General features: G+C 36.2%; 1 protein-coding gene across 1 annotated transcript; it reads left to right on the forward strand.

Moving 5' to 3' along the window:
* The first annotated feature begins 353 nt into the window (after positions 1-353).
* Positions 354-13,314, forward strand: LOC130940867 (uncharacterized). The gene is made up of 8 exons (XM_057869140.1): positions 354-1,392; positions 2,679-2,755; positions 2,902-3,067; positions 8,809-8,897; positions 8,984-9,148; positions 9,255-9,332; positions 11,402-11,505; positions 12,704-13,314. Exons 1-8 carry the CDS (start codon positions 630-632, stop codon positions 12,807-12,809), a joined length of 1,548 nt encoding a protein of 515 aa, XP_057725123.1. The 5' UTR covers positions 354-629; the 3' UTR covers positions 12,810-13,314.
* The last annotated feature ends 7,505 nt before the right edge of the window (positions 13,315-20,819 follow it).

The raw sequence follows: 20,819 nt of genomic DNA on the forward strand, positions 1-20,819 counted from the left end.
CAACAACCCTCTTCACATTTATTGTTTGTTGAGCGTCGTGAAGCATTTTTTACTAATAGTAATACTCTCTGTTTTGCAATTTACACGCCCACACAACAATAACTCCTTGGTATTATTAATTAATAAATAATAACAATTTTTTTTCTTTTTAAAACGGTAACAGATAAGAAAAATAAGAAAAATATAAAACAGTGTATCAAATCCAGATAAAAGAAAACAGTAAACTAATTTTTTTTTATAACGCGGCATCGTAAGAAATATCTAAATTATTTTCTATTACAAACATATCGTGTTATGAATATTACAAATTTCCACCCCCCCCCCCCCCCCCCCCCCCCCCCCCCCCCCCTGCTTAATCAATCTTCATATCTCAGGTAAGAAGCTAAGAAACCCTTTTCCTCTTTTACAATCATTCAATGCCTTTTTCCCTCTTGTTGTGATGAACCCTTTACCTTGTTTTTCCGTCCTAGGGTAGAGACAGAAAGAACCTAAAATTTGAAAGGAAAAGAAAAAAAAAACGTTTTATTTCTCATTTATTTGTGATCAAACCCAAAATTAGGATTTTGAGGAAGGATCGGACATAAAGGAGGTGTAGTGAGGATTAGGGTTTGTTTGTTTTTGTGGCAAAGATGGAATCTTTGGATGCCACCATTTCTTCTAATTCACCATCTTCAATATTATCATCTTCTAGTGGTGTGAATAATAATGATAATATTAGTAGTGTAAGTAATGATAACAATGTTAATAGTAATAGTAATGGTGGAACTGTGACATGGTATGGTGTGAGGCTACCATCTGTTAGCCCTTTACGTTCCCCACTTTCCTTTCTCTTGGATTACTCTGGCATTCTAAGATCAAGCCATGATTCTGAGAGTTTGGTTGTGAACAATGGTGTTACGGGTCTAGAATTGCGGTCTGAGCCTCGGATTCAGTCACCTGATGATGCTGGTGGTGTTGCTTCTGGGACACCCTGCAACAACGGTGCTGCTGGGGAGGTTGCAATAAGGATCATTGGTGCTGGAGAGCATGATCACAATGTGGGGTTAGGTTCGTCTATTCCCTCATCGTCAAGGAGTCAGATTGGAGAAGCGGGGTATGATGGTTGTGATGAGATGATTGGTGATAGAGGGGGAATTGATGATGATGCCGAGGGTCGTCGCAATGGAGTTCCGGTCAGCGAGAGGGTGCCTCTGGTGTCTCCAGCTTCTTCTTCGTCTTTGGCTGGTGGTAGTGGGCAGGCTGATGGCGATGTGGGGAATGGTGTAGATAGTAACAATAGGGATTCCTCAAACTACCAGAGATATGACATTCAGCGGATTGCAAAGTGGATTGAGCAGATTCTTCCTTTCTCACTCTTGTTACTGGTTGTTTTCATCCGTCAGCATTTGCAAGGTAGCGCATTACTTCTGTTCTATTGAATTGGTTGTAAAAGCTCCTCTTAGGATACTCCACTACATTCTCGGCATTGTTTGTTGCTATTGTTTACATCCATTGCTGATACATAGTTTAGTATGTATTGGAATTTGATGATGTGGCTTGAGCTAATTCAGTTGGGTTGTGATTTTTCTCTTGTGAATTATAATGCTCTGAATAGTTTTCCATTCATATGACTTGGTGTCTGTTGTGTTTATAGCCCTAGGTTGTTTCTTTATTCTTAAGGAATGTGGTGGATGGAATGATAACGGTAGAACAGAGTAAGTAGTATTGGCTAACATCTATACTTCCATATTGTTTAAATTTGGTCTTGCTACAGCACTAAATGTTTTCTGTTAATCTAAGCAATGGTGTGGAGGAAGGGGCTATAGTATGCACAAATAATTTTGAGGAACATGTAGGTTGCACTTTTGTTGTTTACTGTTTTCTCCAATAGGAGTTTCCCACCTTGCAGGCATGGATCTAGTACTAACTAATGATGAGGAAGATTTATAAAACAAATATGAGGAAAGAAGAAAAAAATATCCTTCCTACAATTCGTACAATGAGTCCATTACTGTTACTGCATTTTGCATTCTGGTTCTTGAATGGCTAATATGATATTTGTCCTCCTTTGCTCTGGGTTTTACTTGAGACACTTGTTGTGATTTAATTATATATAATATCTGTTCAATACAAAGTAAACTTTCTTTCTGTAACTGATACAAAATATCAATTTCAGGGTCCACCTCAATTTTTTTTGTAAATTAATAATATTAATGTTTGCTAGTCGCCTAGTCCACATCCATATAAAGCAACTGTGAACATTTTTTGGGTCTCAGTCATTCCAGGATGCCTATTTACATATTAAATAATACAAGTATATCAAAAGAACTGTAAAATAGCTGTGCGGATGATTGCACCTGGGTTGTGCCTGCCTTCCCGCAGGTGCAGGGTGAGATCTGTTGCTGCACCTTTGACCAGATTTTGCTGCTTTGCTAAGTGCGAGAGATGTAAAAATATATTTTTGTAGAACTAACTGAGCAATGATGTTGATGAGATTTATTTCTTTAGTGATTATATGAACGCCTTACTAAGCTTTATGTCTTCCTTGTGAGTTGCGGTTGTTCCTTTTCTTCTTTGTATTGTCATGAGTAGGTGCATCATTTATGATTAACTGCTTCTCACATATAGTTTTATTTTCAGCGTCGTTTGAAGTTTTAAATTGTTATTAATTCGTGATAACCATTTTTGAGAACTTTTAGGTTTCTTTGTCACAATTTGGATATCAGCTGTGATGTTCAAGTCAAATGAAATTGTTAAGAAGCAGACAGCTTTAAAGGTGAAAACTAAGAATTTTATTTGTCATCCAAAATTTCCATGTCTAAACCTAGTTCATAGTTCCTATTTTGTAAACCTCCCTCCCCTTTTACCCCAAATATAAATAAATAAATAAATGAGAGGCTTAATACATGCTTTATTATGCAGGGGGATAGGAAAGTGTCAGTTCTTGTTGGTATATCTATTGCCTTCATGCTTCATGTGATGTTCATTTATTGGTGGTATCGAAATGATGATCTTTTATACCCACTGGTGTTGGTTCCCCCGAAAGCAAATCCTTTCTGGCATGCAATATTCATCATCCTAGTTAATGGTATGAACTTGTTCTTTGTATGCAGTTTTCAGTCATTACGTTGCTACAGTGAATTTGTGTAGAACTTTTATTTGCTCTAGTATATTATAAAAATGTCCTTATCACAGGATGCCTGACCGATATATGCAAGGGTTTCATTAAGTTTTAGTGTAATTTGGCAGCTGATTGATTGATCAATAATGCCGAAATTATGCCTTCATTTTTTTTCATAATTTTTGTTTTAAAAGCTTGTCACATGAAAATGGGTACAACACAACGGATTCTTTATATTTGATTATTCGGTAGGATAGTAATTTAACTAAATTTGTCTCAGCATAAAGTTTTCTTAACTATTTTATCGTACTTCATCTACATTCAAGATGTATTTTATTCCTTTTTTGTGTGTTCGGATCAAATTTTGTTTGTGTGATATCCATTGTCATTTCCCAATCACTCATGTAATCCTCATCCTAGCATACTAAAGTTAAAAAGGGAAAGTTAACTGAAATTGTGTTGTAGATATGGAGTTTCTGTAAGTAGAAGTGATCTTAAGATCTCAGCTATCAAATTTCTATGTCCACTAATCTATAGCTATTGAAATAGTTGAAGTGTTTGAATATAATGTTCTGTCAAATGTACAGGGAATCATTCTCTTTATAGAGGAATTACATAAATAGAAATAATTAGAAAATGGAAAAGAAGTGAAAAATACTAGCCTAAAATAAAGAAAAGATTTCTAATCATAAAATCCCTAAAATTAAGCTAAACCAAGAAAGGAAAAGATTTATAACTAGTTCTATTTACATAAAAGATTCATGAAAGAAATTAGGAATCAGATTTTGATTTGATCTAGTCAACACTTCGCCTCAAGCTGGCTTGAAGATATACTTCATTGACAGCTTGCTTATTATGCTATCAAAGGTCTTCTTGGTAATCCTTTAGATAGAACATCTGTTAATTGTTCCGTGGTTGGAACATATGAGATGCAAATCTGTCATCTCTCAATCTTTTTCCTGATAAAATGATTGTCAACTTCAACATGTTTAGTTCTATCATGCAGCACTGAATTATGAGAAATAGAAATTGCAGATTTGTTGTCACAATACAACCTCATTAGTGGAGAAATGAGAACTTTTAGTTCTTGTAAGATTTTCTCTACCCATAGTGCTTCACATATTCCATGAGCCATTGCTCTAAACTCAGCTCCTGTACTACTTCGTGCCACAACACTCTGTTTTTTACTCCTCCAACTAACTAGGTTTTCGCCAACAAAAGTACAATACCCAGATGTTGACCTTCTATCCATGACATTCCCAGCCCAATCCGCATCTGTATAGGCTTCTACGTGAAGATTTCTATGCTTTTTGTAGAGTAACTCTTTCCCAAGCGACTAGGATTCTAAAGATAGCATCCATGTGTTCTCGACCAGGTGAATGCATAAACTGGCTTACCATGCTCATAGCAAAGGCTATATCTGGGCGTGTATGGGATAAATAGGTTAGCCTCCCTACCAACCGCTGATATCTTCCTTTGTCCATTACATTTCCTGGTTCAGCTGGCTTTAATTTTAAGTTAGGCTCTATAGGTGTTTCAGGAGCTTTACGACCAAGTAATCTCGTCTCTTTTAAAAGATCTAGGATGTACTTTCGTTGGTTCATAAAAATGCCTTCCTTAGACCTTGCAAATTCAATTCCAAGGAAGTATTTTAATGAGCCAAGTTCTTTGATTTCAAATGCTTTGGCAAGCTTTTCCTCAAGTCTTTTAGCTCCAAAAAATCATCATCTGTCAGAATAATGTCATCCACATATACAATTAAGATGGTAGTTTTATTAGTTGCTGAATGTTTATAGAAAAGTGTATGGTCAGCTTGGCTTTGAGTATAATCGAGTCCCTTCACCACCATTCCAAGTCGTTCAAACCAAGCTCTTTGGGATTGTTTCAATCTATTGAGAGATTTCTTTAGTTTGCACACTTTATTCCTCCCTAGTTCAGCCTCAAATCCAGGTGGAAGTTTCATGAACAACTCTTCCTCTAGCTCCCCATTCAGGAAAGCATTCTTTACATCCAATTGATGTAAAGGCCAATTGTAATTCACAGCAAGAGATAAGAGAATCTGCACAGAGCTGAGTTTAGCAACTGGAGCAAAAGTCTCTCGATAGTCTACTCCATAGGTTTGTGTAAATCCCCTAGCTACTAACCTTAGCCTTATACCTCTCTATGCTTCCATTAGCAATTCATTTGATGGTGAAAATCCACCTGCAGCCAACCAATTTTGTATTCTGTGGCAGATCTACAATCTCCCAAGTTTCATTCTTCTTGAGTGCATGCCACTCTTCCATCACTGCTAATTTTCAGTTGGGATCATCTAGTGCTTCCTCTATGTTCCTAGGCTCAAACAGATTTGTAATTTTAGAAATAAAAGCTCGATGTTTTCGAGAGAGATTTTGGTAAGAGACATAATTGGAAATAGGATGGTTGGTGCTGGTTTAGAGTACCTTTTTGTTGCAGGTTCTGGTTTCTTTCCTAAGGGCTATTGGCAAGTTATTATTAGAATTGAAAAATTTCAGATTTACTTGGAAGTTCCTGAAGTACTACAATTGGGCCATCGTTCGGTTTTCAGATTGGGTTGGTACAGAGATGATGGGCTGGTCTCTAGTCTTCTTGGGATATTTCCGAACATAATATCGAAGTTCCTTTTCTGATTGTGGTATTTCTTTTCCTGTTTGGGTTCCAACTAATTCTGACACAATTTCATAATTGGTTTCCACATCTTGTTTTTGCAATTATTTCATAATTTACTTGATTAGTGAAAGTTGTATCCTCAATATGTAAGGTAGGAGTGGGTAAAGGTTCATGCAAAAAATTTTCTTCACTTAGGCTCTCCCCTTGAGGAGAATTTTTCTAAAAAAAGGTTTCATGTTCCAAAAAAGTAACATCTATGCTTACATGAAATTTCTTGGTGTGTGGATTGAAATATTTATAACCCTTTTGACTTGGGGAATAGCAATAAAAATGCATTTTTCTGCCTTTGGATTAAGTTTACTTCGATTTAAAGGTGTATGCAAAAACACAGAGCAACTAAATACTTTTAAAGGCAAGTCAGAATCCAATTTACATGCTGGAAAATTCTTTTTGAAAGTATCCAACAATGTGCAGTAATTTAACACGTGTGGGCATTTGATTTATGAGATAAGCTTCTGATAAGATAGCATCTCCCTATAAATACTTTGGAACATTACCCTCGAACATAATGACACGTGTTACTTCAAGAAGATGTTCATTCTTCCTTTCAGCAATGTCATTTTGTTGGGGTGTATTGAGGCATGTAGATTGATGTTGAATACCTTTCTTTTGAAGAAATTCACCAAGATTTTTATTAAAGTATTCAGTGTCATTATCACTTCTTAATATTGAAATTTTTGTCAAATTGTGTTTCTATCATTGTTGAAAAATACTGAAAAATTTTAGAAACCTCAGATTTTTTATTCATAAGATAGATCCAACATAGTTCTGTGTGGTCATCGATAAAAGTTACAAACCATTTTTTTCCAATTTGAGTTGTTATTTTCGATGGACCCATACATCACTATGAATCAAGTGGAAAGGTTTAGATGCATAAGGTTGAGAGTAATAAGGAACTCTATGACTCTTTGAACGAATACAACTTTCATATTTAAGTAAGGAAGAATCAATATTCTTAAACAATTTTGGAAACAAATGTTTGAGATATGCAAAATTAGAGTGTCCTAGTCTATTGTGCCAGAGCATTATTTGGTCCTTTATAGGCATAGAACTTATACCACTAAATCTTTGAGCTACTTTATAATATCTTCAAAATGATAAAGTCCATCCATCATCTTAACACTGCCAATCATCTTTCCTGAGGTCTGGTCCTGAAAAATACCGTGAGTGTCAAAGAATGTCACAGCACAATTGGAATCCTTGCAGATTTTACTAATAGAGAGAAGATTACAACAAAGCTTTGGTACATGTAGGACATTTCTTAGGTCAATGTTTTTGGACAATTTAATTGTACTTTTTTCTAGCAATAGATGAAAAACTATCATCAGCAACTCTAATTCTCATTTCCAAAGCAAGGAGAATAAGTTTTAAATAAAGGGGAGAGGCTGGTCATATGGCAAATGCACCTAAATCGACAATCCATGGTGCATTCAAGTTTGAGGTGCAGTTAAGGGACATAGGAATACTAAAATTACCTGTTTGAGCCAAAGAACCACTAGGAGTACGAGACACCGAACTGGAATTTAACAGCTTTATGAGCTGCTCAACCTGTTCCTTACTCAAGGATGATTTTTCAGCCTCATGAACAGTTGGAGTAGAACGTATTTTGGGACCAGGTTTGCTGCCTTTAAGATGTGCTGGTTTTCCATGAATCTTCCAGCAGGTTTTTCGGGTGTGCCGAGGTTTATTGCTGTGGTCACACCAAAGATTGGAGGGGTGCTTTTGATTTGATGAACTTTTAAGTGCAGCAGGTGCCACTAAGAGTGCATTAGACTCCAAAGAAATCTGTTCTGTCTTGCCTTTCCCCATCATCACAGCTCTACGAGTTTCCTCTCTTTTAACTTCAGCAAATACTTCTCCAATTGAGGGTAGGATTGCTCTTCCAATAATTTTGCCACGAACTTCATCTAGCTCCACGTTGAGGCCTGCAAGAAACTGGAATATCCTCCCTTCTTTCACTGTTTGTTGGTGGTGTTTTGCATCAGCGGCTAAATTCCACTTGTAGTTATCGAAGTGGTCAATATACTGCCACACCCGCTTTAATGTGTGGAAATATTTGGTGACATTGTCACTCCCTTGTTGAATTTCTCTAGCTTTTAGAGTAAGTTCATAAATCTGGGATTTATTCCCAAGATCAGAATACATCTCCTTGACACTATCCCATAATTCTTTGGTAGTGGTATAGTACATGTAGTTACTACTAATATCCTCCTCCATTGAGTTCACCAGCCATGTCATCACCATGGAATTTTCGGTAACCCACACATTATATTGTGGGTCAGTGACATTAGGCTGGCTTCGCTCACCGGTGAGATATCCATTCTTCCCTCTTCCACGGATATACATCTGAATTGATTGAGACCACCTAAGGTAGTTTGACCCATTGAGTCGAAATGTGGTGATCTGAACTGAATAGGAGTTACCACTAACTAGTACCCGTTCAGATTTTAAATCTGATGGAGTAGGAGTGGTGTTCTCCTTTTGTTTAGGATTAATGACTGAGGAACTGTTAGCCATAGCTATAAATCAGAAGCACAATGCAGAGATCCTGCTCTGATACCAAGTTGAAGTGTTTGAATATAATGTTCTGTCAAATGTACAGGGAATCATCCTCTTTATAGAGGAATTACAGAAATAGAAATAACTAGAAAATAGGAAAGAAGGAAAAATACTAGCCTAAAATAAAAGAAAGATTTCTAATCATAAAATCTCTAAACTTGAGATAAACCAAAAAAGAAAAAGATTTATAACTAATTCTATTTACATAAAAGATTCATGAAAGGAATTAGGAATCTAATTTTGATTTGATCTAGTCAATAAAAATACCGCCTATATCAAACTTAGCTAGATCTTCTGAATCTCCTTTAATTTATATCCATATTCAACGTTTGTAGTCTTAGTTGATTGCTTAAGCATCACATCTCTTCCGTGTATTGTTCATTTTTGTAGCTTTGAATCATTAATCATTTTATTTTTGTTGTTACTTGGTAGTAATGCTCATCATGTATATTGACTTTCAGATGCATTGGTGCGGCAAGCAGCAATGGCCTTCAAGTGTATTCTGTTAATATATTACAAAAGTGGCAGAGGTCATAGCTTCCGTCGGCAGGTGATTAATATTTTCCATATAAAACAGGTATATAATTACTGGTTATAGTTAACTAGTTACAATATCTGAAATTGTCTTACTTGTAGGCTCAAATGTTAACGCTGGTTGAGTACACACTGCTATTGTATCGTGCCTTATTACCAACACCTGTTTGGTACCGGTTTTTCTTAAACAGGGCATATGGCAGTCTCTTTTCATCCCTGACCACAGGGTTATATTTAACTTTCAAGCTAACATCTGTTGTTGAGAAGGTATGTTTCCATTTTTCAAAATTAGTATTCCTTGCTCAGCGTTTGAAGGTACTTGTGTGTGATGCTAATTGTTTCCATTGTCTTTAACTTTCTATGTGGTTATTAGGTCCAATGCTTTTTATCTGCCTTGAAAGCATTGTCAAGAAAGGAAGTTCATTATGGGGTTAATGCCACAATGGAGCAGGTAATATTTCCAGTTTTTTGACACACATATTAACATCTGAATAAATTCATTTGTAAACAAAAATTTTTTGTTGTATATAATTTTTTGATTCTGCTTTATTTGATGATATGCTAGTTAAAACTTGTTAGTTCTTATTTTTCTAACCACTTGCAAACCTGTAAAACACATTTAAGTTATGGTGTGTGAGTGGTAGATACATAAGAAGAGGATCGTTGTTAGCTATTCTCCTCCAAGTAACACATTTCATCAATCAGTTAATGCAGCTTTGGTCTGTAAAATTACTTAGAAATAATTACTCACATGAAAATGATTAATTGTGCCTTTAGTATAGCATAGATGTATGAATCAAATTTATCACATAATCTCACACAACTTAATTTTCCCCTCGTGGAATATTTAGTTAGGACTTGCCGACTTGGTAGTTGGTAATGTTGTACTAAAGTAGAACATTACTTTTATGGGTAATATGGAGAGGGATTTTTTTGAAGAAAACTATATTTTATTTTTGAAAGCTTTATTTGTTATGCTTTTTTTTTTTCTCCACTTTCTGTGGCCACTACTTATTGGTCTGTTCAACCATTTTTGTTTTGGTAAATAAGTTTACAATTTTATGAACAGGCATGAAAATATTTATATTTTTATCTTAAGCCTTTTTTTGTTGTCTTCTGGGAATGTTCAACTTGTCCTTTAAAAAATGGAGACAATTATGAGCTATTTTAGAGGTTTTAAGAGTAAAGTGACAAATAAACCCTTGAGAATTTACATTTCAGACATATTAGTCCCTAAAGGGAAAAAAATACCAATAAAGTCCTCCAAGATAACAAATGTGGACAAGTTAGTTCAAATTCAGACCTTCTACCCTAATCATAAGGGTTAATTTGAAGGTAGTGTGTCCACATATGCTATTTTAGAGGACTTTATTGGTACTTTTTTTTCTTTAGGGACTAATCTGTCCGAAGTATAAATCGTCGGGGGTTTATTTGTCACTTTACTCAGGTTTTAACAGTATTAAGGATGGATCTGCTTTATTGCAATGTGCCTTTGTGCAGGTTCACTGCATCTATTTATGGTAATTTCGGTTTAATTACTCTAGAGGTTCCTTAGGGTCTAGTTCCTCTCAATTTATAATCAAGTTCTTATTGCTTAAAAGTTTTTAATCAAGTTCCTACATTGGAAAGAAGTTTTCAATTGAATCCCTGATCACACTCACCATTCCTAAAAAGTTACATTAAACAGAATATTCTCTTTGGAATTAGCTTCCAACTCACTAGACCCTTCTATGTTACCCCATTCCAACTCACCCATTCTTCTGCTGCCTCACACATCAAAATCCACTCTCGGATTTTGGTACATCTATATTCTGCATTGCTACCACTGCAAATAGATCAACCTTCTAGAGCATATTTGGGGTTTTCTTCCACAAGAGACTCTACCTTCATTTACATCCTTACCTGGCATCTATTCACTAATGTTCTTGGTGCAGCAGCGGTTACTAGGGACTCACTTGCAAACTTATTTATAATGTAGGGATATGCATGACTAAAAAGTTTCAAACTATAGGCAACTGATTAAAGATTAAGTTAAACTATAGGACCTCCCAAGTAATTACACCTATCATTTCCATGGATATCCTTACTTTGCTTTTGTACTGGAGAGACTTGTAATTGGTTCTAATGACCAAGTTAGCTGGGATTCTTTATGCCATAGGCAATGGGAGAAGCCTTATGGCAATGTGTGTTTTTGGCCATTTCAATGTATATTTTGCCGAGCTTAAATGTTAGAATTTTCAGAGACCGTTTTGTTATCTTTGCATTTGTTGATAGATAGTGCTTCAAGATGCATAAGTGGCTACATTCCTTGGGATTCTTTGTGATTGCAGTGGAATGAGCCTAATGACAATGTTGTTCATGCAGTGTTCTGCCATTCTGTTTAGCTGTTCCTTTGTAGTGTTTCTATATTTTTAAGGATGAGAAATTGTCTAAATACTGATATAGGTATTGTACTGTTATTGAAGACTTTGTTGGGAATCACTTTTAAGTATGATTGTAAAATCTATTCATTGAAATCAGGTTAATGCTGCTGGTGACTTATGCGCCATATGCCAGGAGAAAATGCATGCCCCCATATTGTTGCGCTGCAAACACATTTTCTGCGAGGAGTGTGTGTCAGAATGGTAAGTTCATGCTTATATTCCTTATTTTGATATTCTGTTGTTTTTTAGCGTTAATTTATTTTAAAGAGGGAAAACTAGAAATCAGCTAAGAAAGTTTCCAACTAGTTCCTGTTTTTTTAAGTACTCAAGAATGTGTATCTTTGGTTTTCATCTCTCTTGCACAGGAAAAAGAGATAAACTTTGCATGCAATAATCTGAACGTTTTGTTTATTGACAACTTTATCCTGTAAAGTGCAAGACATTGGTAATTTAGTAATTATATGGATAGTAAGAACAAATATGAGGAAAGAGAATATGATCATTGCCTTCTTGTGATTCGAATGAGTGAGGGGCTAAGATGTATTGTTATGAACTTGGAGAAGATGAAGCTTTCTAGGTCTTGCATTTTTTTGTTATTTTGGATTGGAAAAAAGAGAGAATTTTATTAAGATGAGAAGATAATACAAATTGGGGATAAGGATTCCCTATACAAAACAAAAACAAAACAAAGGATTTATTTATAAAGATTATGAGTTTTACACCAAATAAATGTTAGGAGTCATATCCTACTCCATAAAACATGCTTATCAAAAAGTCTGTCATTGAAGGTGTAATTTTAGACATGAAGATGCCATTAAGAACAGTGATACTTATATTATTCTTCTATCCATGTGTTTTTTCACCTTATTGCCAGAAGCACTGGTTTCCCATAACTCTTTGGATGTTGGACCTTTAATTTTTATGATAAAATTTGTAGGTTAAATTATTCAGTTAGTTCTTATAGTTTTTCTAAATTTGTAATTAGGTCCTTACATCTTAAAAGTTTTCAATTAGGTCCTTACACCAGTTTTAAATTTGTAATTAGATCATTTTTAACAGTTTTCATCCATCTCACACCATCAGCATCAGCATATTCGGTTAAGTTAAACATTGTTGGAATGGCAAGGATGTGATTACAAATTTAAAATTGCTGTAGAGATCCAATTAAAAACTCTTGAAATATTGGAACTCAATTACAAATTTGGTAAAACTATAAGGACTAATTGAGTAATTTAATCTAAAAATTATATTATCCATTTTGATAGCCGTCAAAAGTTCAAAGAGACTAATTATAAAATATATTAGAGGTGTTCTTTTCTTGTATCAGAAACTGCATTCTGATCTGCTCAATAGTTACAATAAGGACTTAAATTCACCAACAATGGAACTTTCTTTTCAGGTTTGAGAGAGAAAGGACATGCCCTCTATGCAGAGCACTGGTAAAGCCTGCTGATCTGCGTACCTTCGGAGACGGATCAACGAGTCTCTTTTTCCAGTTGTTCTAGACTCTAGAAGCTTCTTGTTAGGTTGGATCATAATTTTGCCAACCTCTGGTCGAAAGTACCTTGCTTCTTACTCGGCTATCGAGGGATTTTTTCGTCAATCGGTTCCTGGGAAATAAGATTGAAGGAATCATCTTGGATATGACTGTACACTCAGTCATGGCTTGAGAGCACAACATTCCTCCTCTTTTAATGAATTTTAGGTGTACAAAAGAAAAGGGCTCAAACTTAAGGGAATCAACTAACCCTAAGTATTCTTTATATCTCAGAGTGTGATGGACACAGATTTGTTCTTAATGTTCATCTTTTTGAAATTCATTCACCTCTTATTTTTTTTTTTTTTCAAAGTATGTTTATATTTATAATATATAAATGTTTCTTTCATAGCCCTTTTGTTTATTTTTATTATTTTAATGCAAAACATGTCAACTGATTTTGTTTCTTGTACACATGTAAACTGAAATTGCTACTTGGTGTAAGAAACTTGGATTTGGATGCTTTCGATTAATGTGCACGACTTATTACTATTATTTTGTTTTTTCCTTTTTCTTTTGAATTTTACCGGAGGAGAGGGAGTGCGCCGTGGTGCTCATACCACCGCGCTCCTTGCCGCCGCCGTCGGTGATGAAACCCGTCGCCGCTATTTGCGCTTCCGTCGCCGCTAGAACTGCACGCCACCGCCGGAAGGATCTTCATCGTTGCCGCCGCTAATAAGGAGTCGTTACCATCGCTGGCATCGTCGCAAGTTGTCGCCGAACAAAGAGGAGAGTGAGACAGAATGCAAACACACGAAGTGAGCTCGCGAGTGCTGAGGAGGATGCGATGGTGGTGGGTGGTTACCGTGATGTCCCCATTGCCGTTGCTCCTCATTGTAGTTCTCGCCACCGAGAGTTGCCGTCGGAGCTACTGCGTTGCTCTATACCATCGATCTTTCTAAATACGGTAATTTCTCTTTTCCGGAACCGTTGAGAATATTAGCGTTCTGTTAAAGTCTGTAAATGATGTTGAGGTTTGGTACCATAGGGATTTGGTTCCGGTGATTGCTTGTCAAAATTGAGGTTGTTGCTGAACCATTGGAGCTTCCGGCCACTGTCGGAGCTGCTATCCGGTCAGTTGGAAGCTGCTACTGTATCGTCCTATTTTGTTTGTCGCGGTGAGATTATTTGATTCTGTTCTTGTTTACCGCAAAACTCTCTTATCAATTATGTTCTAATATCGCTTAATATCCATTCCGCGTTAATTCCAAATTATGTCAGATATGTTGTTGCTGTGATTTTTGCGGTTGCTTGGGAATTTCTGTGGTTGCTACCACTGCTGCCGATTAACATGAAAAGAGGAATTTAATGGGTTTAGTTAAGCAACTTGCGGCTAATCGAGGTAGGAGCCTTTTCAGAAAAGCTATATTTTATAAATTGGAATTATTATATATGGATATTGATGTGAGAAATGTACCTTTGATCACTGTATAAGTCTTATGTATTGTTTGGTTGTCTTGGATGGATGTGAATACTTGTTTGATTGGATGATTGTCTGGTTTTGTGAAACGAACTGTTTTAAAGTGTTTCTTTGAAGTTATATCTCCTAAAGTTTTGAAATTGAGTCTAATCTATTGGAGATTGATTTGAGTTTGAGTTGGTTTTTTTTTTTTTAAATATGAAAATGGTAATACACTTTTGAATTCAGCCTGATTTTGAATTGATTTGGCTTTGAGCCGTGGAAAAGGCTACAGAATGGTTTGGTTGGGACCCAAAAAGGATGGCAAAGTCCAGGTTTTAGGGGAGATGCTGTCAAATTTTCATAAAATTTAAGGTTCCGTTTTAAAATGTGATTTAGAAAAGGAATAAATTTGAGAGATTCTATTACTTAGTTCTTGATTTATAAAGAAATAGATGTTTCAAGTTTAATATGTTTACAGAAAGTTCATGTTTTAAAATTGATTTAAATATGAAAGAACATGTGTTTTGAAGTGTGATTAAAGAAGTACTTTTGGATGAGTTTTAGTGGATTTTTAAACTTTGATTAATTAAGTTTGTTTTGCTTTTGAAGTAGTATTCTTTAAATTTTGACTTAACAAGATTAAACAATTCCGAGCCTTGGAAAGGTTTCTGATTTAAGGATGAAATGAAATTGGTTTTTAGGCTTAAATAAGTTGGTTTTGAAAGTGGCTCGGAACTTTTGGCTTACATGTTTTGGTGTTGATTTTTAATCTTCGTTTTAATTGATTTTAATTTAAGTAACTATGACTACGAGGATTTCTAAAGAGTTTAAGAAATGAGGCAGATTATACTTTCCTAGAGTCTTGAGTCTTTGTCAAGGTTGTTAATTAATAACTTTTATTTAAAATAGTCAAATGAATGATTTAAAATTGAAGGATTGAGTCTTTTCAAAGAAAATTCCCTTTTGGGGTGATATTTGAAAGTCTTTTGGAAGTTTCGGAAAATATCACATATAGTGACTAAATTTTGAAAAAAGAATTGAATTATAAGCTTGAAATGATTTGAAAAATTAAGGATTTTAAAGTTAAGACTGAGATGGATTGATTTTGGTTTCCAAGTAAAGAGATTTGAGAAAAAGTGACTTATGGCTTGAATGATGATTGATTTGAAATGAATTGTTAATGAAGTGCGGAAATGATGATGAATAAATGAATATGTGGCTTTTACACTTCTTTTATCTAAGATATAAATTTCCTTGGGTAAAGTACCGTGGCTTGCCACCACATGTTCCAGGTTGAGACTCGATACTCTATTGACCCTATGACGTAAGGGTGACCGGACACTTATAAATTCCCGGGAATGGTACTCCCGTTGAGCGATTTGATATATACATGAGAAAAAGCTATGCATAGACTCATGGGGATGCGCGTTGGGGGACAGTCCAAGGGTTTAGCGAACCGGACTTGTCGGGTTGGCTTGATAACCGACAGATGAGACTCATCAGCCATAGAGCAGGCATTCATCATATGCATCTATGTGACATTGTTTGGGTGTGCATATTGTACGTGGTTTGCCTATGTGAATAACTATATCTAATTGCTAATTGCTCTACTTGATGTAACTGCTTGATTGTTCTTGAACATCCCTACTTGTGTTTGTGACTGAAATTGGTTGAATTTGTGGTGAGTTGGCTGTGGATTGATTTTTTTAGGCCTAGGGCCATGGATGATTATGAGATAGGCTGAAGGCCGTGTTTGGTTTGTGTTTTTGGTTTAGAAAAGTATGAAAAACTAAACTGGTTCAGCATAGACTTAATGAACCTATGCTTGGGAACAGTTTGGTCATTCATACTGTCTAGGAAAGACTTTTAGAAAGGCTTTTGGATTTTTGAACAATTAACAATTTTTTCTTTCAGAAAGGATTTTAGAATTTTGATATTAAACCTTTGGTTTTGAAAAGATGCATAAGGCGGTTACTAATCACTGTAACGGTTTTATTTTTCACATTTCCTATTATAGTAATTCTCTAACCCTCTACTGAGAACCCTTTCGAGAATGATGTTCTCACTCCCCTACAGGTCTTTTCTTTCAAGGTTATGGACGACGAAGTTCGGAAGAGCTTAGTTAATTCGTTTTTGTTTAGATGTTGTGTTGTGTTGTATTAGTTACTTTTTTCCTCGCCTTTATCCTTACAAATTTTTATAAGAGGGATGGGATTTTGGATTATATAATGTTTGTAAAATTAATGTTATGCATGTGTGTGTGTGTGTGTTAAAAGTCTTTTGAGCGCTTATACGATTTAAGTTTTAAACAGGCTCATATTTTAGTATTAAATATTATAAAAGTCGTCGTAATTCCCGAGCTATTAGAGTGGTGTAGTCGGAAGCGTGACACTTTGATGGTTAGGGTGTCACACACTAACTTGGTTCAAAGTATCTTGGAAAATTGTGACGCAGGAAATCAGGTTCAAGGCAACAAAGGAGAAGCCAAAATCAAGAGAAAGAAATTTCTAAGCTACCCGAATCTGAAATTGCTGCTGCAGGAGATCCTGCAGGAGACAATTCTATTTTATCTCCTGAAACAGGCAAAATTCCTGAGAATACTAGTTCCTTAGATCCCTCAATGACCGAATTTGCTCCTAAATCCACTAGACCCCGTGAGTAGAGATTTTTAAAGAATTAACCACAATAATTTGTCATTGGAGATGTCTCTCAAGGTGTCAAAACTCGATCCTCCACTAGAAAAACAAATGAAGAATCAAACCTAGCTTTTCTCTCTCAAATGGAGCCACAAAACATCAAGGAAGCACTTGATGACCCCTCTTGGGTAAAGGCCACAGAGGAAGAGGTTCATGAATTTGAAAAGAATCAAGTTTAGACACTTGTTCTAAAGCCAAATGAAAAGAAAGTGACCGGCACCAAGTGGATTTTCAGGAACAAGTTGGGTGAAGATGGAAGCATAGCTAGAAACAAAGCAAGATTAGTGGCACAAGGATATGATCAAGAGGAAGGAGTAGACTATGATGAATCCTTTGTCCCTGTTGCTTGAATGGAAGCCATAAGACTCCTTCTTACTTATGTTGTTCATTGTGGTTTCAAATTGTTTCAAATGGATGTGAAATGTGCATTTTAAAATTGTGTAATAGATAGAGAAGTGTATGTGGCACAGCCACCTGGTTTTGAAAATAAGAAATTCCCTAATCATGTTTTCAAACTTTCAAGAGCTCTTTATGGACTAAGACAAACACCTAGGGTTTGGTATGAAAGATTTAGTTCATTTCTCTTGAAAAATAGATTTCAAAGAGGCACCACAGACACTACTCTATTTATTAAAAATTCTAAGGATTCTTTTATTTTAGTCCAAATTTATGTTGATGACATTATTTTTGGATCAGCTAATGAGATCCTTTGTATTGAATTTGGAAAAATCATGACAACTAAATTTGACATGAGTATTGATGAGCGGATATTTTATACGCCTTTTGCCATTGTTTTCATATAGTTTTTAGTATGTTTTGTTTAAGTTTTATTGTATTTTCATCGGTTTTAGTGTAAAATTCATATTTTTGGATTCTACTATGAGTTTGTGTGTTTTTATGCAATTTCAGTTTTTTTTTTTTTTTTTTTTGCTGAAATTGAGGTGTTGGAGCAAAAGTATGTTTCAGAAGCAGAGAAAATGCTGCAGATGCTATCTGGATCTGACCTCCTTACACTTGAAAGAGCTTTTCTGGAGATACAGACATCCAAATGGAGTGTTCTCAATGAATATGGAAAGCTGACATCCAGAACTTTCCAGAAATATATAATAGTTCATATTTTGCTTCAGAATAGAAGGCCCAAAACTGACGTTTAACGCTAGCCTCCTACCTTGTTCTAGCGTCCAATGCCAAAAAGGGAGCAGACAGCGTTCCAACACCCAAAAAGGACTCCCTAGCTAGCGTTCAACGCCCTTGAGGCCTCCTAGCACGTGGATATCAATCAAGCTCAGCCCAAACACTCACCAAGTGGGCCCCAAAAGTGGATTTTAGCACTAAAAGACTGTTTTACCTTTCTTATGTAATCCTTAGTCATTAGATTAGTATATATAGAACAAGGATCACCCTTGTTTAGAACTTTTTGCCATATTTTCAAATTCCACATTGTATTTTCTATCAGTATGAGTCTCTAAACCTCCTAGGTTGAGGGGAGGAGCTCTGCTGAGTTTTATGGATTAATAAAGTACTACTATTCTATCTCAATACGTGTTTGATTCTCCATTCTAAGATGTATATCCGTTCTTCATCATTATAAATGCATTGAACCAGCACAAGGTTATCTCATTCTATAGGGGTTCAGAGTGAGTCTTTTATCGGACAATGATGAACCACCAATTTGATCATATATCTCCTAGACGGCTAATCCACAACTTCAATGGGGACTTCTCGAGACATCAGTTCAGCCGAAGTACGGGAAGATTAGAGTCTTTGTGGTAGAGGCTAGAACCAAAGGCGCAATATTCTCTGATCCGGAAGATTCGACCTTGTCTGTGGTGTTTTGGGTAGGATCACCAAAGAGAATGAACTGCAGGAGCTTCACCCTCAATCAGAATGGATCCACACTAACCCTGGGGTTCAGATCTGGAAGAGCATTAGCAACCTCTCAACCGGTGTTGATCATATATAGCCTGCCATAGAAGAAATCACTCACAGTTGAAGAAGATAGTAAGACCGGAATTAATCCAGAAGAACAAAGCATCTCTAAGCCTTAACCATCTTCTTATCATTAAAAACATATCAACCTAGTAACGTTTTCTTTATTTTCCTTTTATGCGCTTTAAACAAACAAACAACTCTTCTACCTGCCTGACTAAAATCTACAAGATAATCATAGCTTGCTTCAAACCACAATCCTCGTGGGATCGATCCTGACTCACCTCAGGTATTACTTGGACGACCTAATGCACTTGCTGGTTTAATAGTGCGAAGTGTAATTCCACGCTACCAAGTATGATGGGTGAACTTAATTTTTTCCTTGGGTTTCAAATAAAGTGTTACGGCCCAGCCTAAAAGGAACATGGGCCTACCCGACCCACTAACCACCCGACCCGGACGGTCGGGTGTGAGGCACTCGTTCGCCGACCCAGACACGCGTCCGGGACAGCAAGCCTCCACAGCTGTACAAGGAAGCTTCGAGGAAAGTGGGTTCAACCCCTGTGGGACCCACTTCTGACATGATATATATGGGGAAGGTCCTACCTCTCCCCCAAGGTACGTAACTCACCACTCTACCCCTTTCCCGCCTGCACACTCTACTGACTTGGGCATCGGAGTGTCCTTGCAGGTGACAGACCCCTTCGCATCGGGAGCTTGGAACGTCGGGAAGTAGCGGGGAGGAACGGGAACGCCCTAGGAGGCGAAATGACACAATCATATACGCCCAAGGTAAGTGGGCGGGCACCATGAGACGAGACCGTGAAAGCGGAGAAGAGAGAGAAGAGAGACCTAGGGGAACACTGATGATTAGATTTTGATGGTTTAGAATTTCACAAATGAATTCTCGTTGCAAGTATAGTTTCTAAACCAACAATAATCCTTTCATACAAAAGATTGTTTGTCACAAGTAACAAACCCCTAAAATTAATAACCGAAGTATTCAAACCTCGGGTCGTTCTCCCTAGGAATTGTAATGAAGTGTTTTGTTATTGGTTATGAGTTATTTTTGGGGTTTTAATAAGAAACATGAAAGATAAATGGCAAGAAATTAAACTAAGGCCTAAAAAGGTCTTGGCAAGGGTTGGTGGTCAAGAATCTCTATCCTAATCACTAACCACAATATGAGAATTGGCAAGGATTAATCTCATTAAATCATTCTCTAACTAGTAGTAAAGAAAAGTCAAATGAGCTATATCAATCCTAGTCCATAATTCCTAACTCTCCACTAATTCAATTAGTGAGAACTAGAGTCAATGGATCCCAATCATCAATTACTTGGACATTAGTAACTCAAGAGTTCTTAAGTTACCTTTCCAAGCCAAGAACATAAAACTCTACTCTAAAATTCAACCAAGCATTTCATCAAACACTTGGAAGGCACAAAAGAAAAGCATAGTAAATCAATAACAAGAATTAATTCTAACAATAATCAAATGTAAAGAATTAACAACAACAATTAAAGGAAACAAGATCTACACGAATTACCTCTTATTGAATTGAAAGAAAATGGAAGGAACAATAGTAGATCTACAACAAAACATAAGAACAACATAAAGGAAATTGCAACAAAAGAATAGAGGAAGATGAATGTAACAACAAGGAATTAAGAGGATAGAAGTAGAAGAAGATGAATTAAAATCTAGATCTAAGAACTAAGCCTAATCCTAATCCTAGAGAGAAGTGAGAGCTTCTCTCTCTAGAAACTAACTCTCAACTAAAACTAATGATGCTATTTCATTCATAGATTCCTCTCTTCCCCCCTTCAATCCTTGATCCTTTTATTCCTTTCTATGAGCAATTGGCGCCAAAATGGGTTCAGAAACCCTTCAAAATCGCCAGGCACGTGTTGCTTTAATGAAGTCATGTGCAGACTGCAACGCGTGCGCGC

This window comes from Arachis stenosperma, chromosome 7 (genome assembly GCF_014773155.1).
Source record: "Arachis stenosperma cultivar V10309 chromosome 7, arast.V10309.gnm1.PFL2, whole genome shotgun sequence".
In the NCBI taxonomy this organism is placed as follows: domain Eukaryota; kingdom Viridiplantae; phylum Streptophyta; class Magnoliopsida; order Fabales; family Fabaceae; genus Arachis; species Arachis stenosperma.